Source organism: Musca autumnalis, unplaced genomic scaffold (assembly GCF_047663935.1).
Source record: "Musca autumnalis isolate F117 unplaced genomic scaffold, ASM4766393v1 scaffold_5, whole genome shotgun sequence".
NCBI classification, from domain to species: Eukaryota; Metazoa; Arthropoda; class Insecta; order Diptera; family Muscidae; genus Musca; species Musca autumnalis.
The window spans coordinates 169191203-169193032 of NW_027412088.1; the positions used below are offsets into that span (position 1 = coordinate 169191203).

Genomic DNA, 1830 nt, shown 5'->3' on the forward strand with positions numbered 1-1830 from the left:
AATTCGCATTTACAGATCCCTTCATGTTAACATCTCACAGTGCGATTTCAAATTCTTTCATTCCAAGCCCATTCTAAATAAAAACCCACTGTCACATCGCCAATTAGTTGAAAATTCAATTTTAAATTCTAAAAATATAAAAACCTATTTAAATAGAATTTAAAAAATTGTAGATATTTCTCAATTGTAAAGGGGTATGGAGTCGAACAGCGTTTTTTTATTAGAGCATTGTTAACAATTTCCATTTATTTTTAGTTGGTTAAGCTTTCCAAAATGAAGACGCCACCGCAGAAACGGAAACAGACCCGAAGTGAATCGGAGAAGGCCCGCCTGAAAAGTGCGTCCAGTGAGAGTTTGCACAATCAAGAAGTGGACGATATCCCTTCGTCCTATGAAGAGGAGGAGGAGGAAGAAGAGATGCCAGAAGAAGATATACAGCAAGAAGAGGAGCCACAACAGCCTACCATTACACGTCAAAGGGGTCGTCCTCGTAAAAAGCCCATACAACAACCAACACGAAAATACTCGCCACCCCCGACAACTCCCAGCAAGAAAAGACGTCGAGATTTAGCCACATCAACAGGAGGAGCAGGAGGACATAATAAAATACAAGCTGAATCATTTGTTATGAAACTATTCGATCGTACTCTGGATCTTTCAAAGTATACCGAACAAACAGCACTGTATCCCATATGTAGAGCATGGATGGCCAATCAACCACGTAATCCCAACATACCATGTTATCGTGAAACACGTTCTCCCTCCCCCGTTCATCGTGAAGATAATGGTTTGGAATTGGTAACAAAATTGCGCAAAGGTTATCTAAAAGAAGTAACAGAATTGCCGAGACCGAAGGAAACTGACTTGCCCAAAATAGCACCACAAAAGGAACCTCGAAAATATGATGCCAGTGAAGATTTAACAAAACCCGATGATCCTATAAAAAATGCCAGCAAATCGGAGTTGTTGGGAGAACATTTGAACAAATGGAAACGTATAAAGATTGATTGGCAAAAGCACAACAAACGTTATCAGCAACGGAACAACATCAATTTTTATATATTGCAGGAGTTGTTTAAACCTTAGAACAGAACGAAAAAAATGTACACATTTTTCTTATGTTAATTCTAGTATTTAGATTTTAGATTTAATTTACAAAAAAAAAATAAATAAATAAAATGTGGGAGTGGCATATCGCTCCTCAATTATATTTGCAAAGATATGCAGCCCTATTCTGAACGCATGGGAGTTGGGAATTTTTTCCCATTCCCACATTTTCGTATTCTGAACAAAATTTTGTGGGAGTTTTTTTCCCATTTCCCATCTCCCCTCATTCTGAATGAAGTTCGAATTGGGAATTTGTTCCCATGGGAAAAAAGTATACATTCTCTATCTTGAATTGTGGGAGAATTTTGTGTCTTTTTGTGGGAAAAATCTCCCCAGCAAACAGTGTGGGAGTTTGAAAAAAAATTCAAGAAATTTGTTATATTTTTATGAAAATTCATATTTTAAGACATCTACACGACAAAATTACTGCAAATATTTATAATCGCCATGTGTTTGCTTAATAAAAGCATATAAAATGTACTGTAAAATATGCCATTAGTAGACTTCGGATTTTGCATATTCCTCTATGATACAAAAACCTGCAAGAATCTAACATGTTTTACACCGATAAAAATTTTTCCTTTATGTTATCGAACAAAAAAAAAAAAAAAAAATGTAGAAAAAATTAGTAGATTTTTGCAGTTCTGCAACAGACCATATGTATTGAAATACGAGAAAAAGAGTCATGGTTGATTCTGTTAACGCAGCACAGCAAGTAAAAAC

At 35.7% G+C, this 1830-nt stretch overlaps 1 protein-coding gene across 1 annotated transcript; it reads left to right on the top strand.

The window, feature by feature from the left end:
* mip40 (Myb-interacting protein 40) lies at positions 1-1174 on the top strand. Its single transcript, XM_073990755.1, has 2 exons — positions 1-194; positions 256-1174. The coding sequence occupies exon 2, from the start codon at positions 274-276 to the stop codon at positions 1084-1086; it is 813 nt and encodes a 270-aa protein (XP_073846856.1). The 5' UTR covers positions 1-194; positions 256-273; the 3' UTR covers positions 1087-1174.
* Positions 1175-1830: the final 656 nt, after the last annotated feature.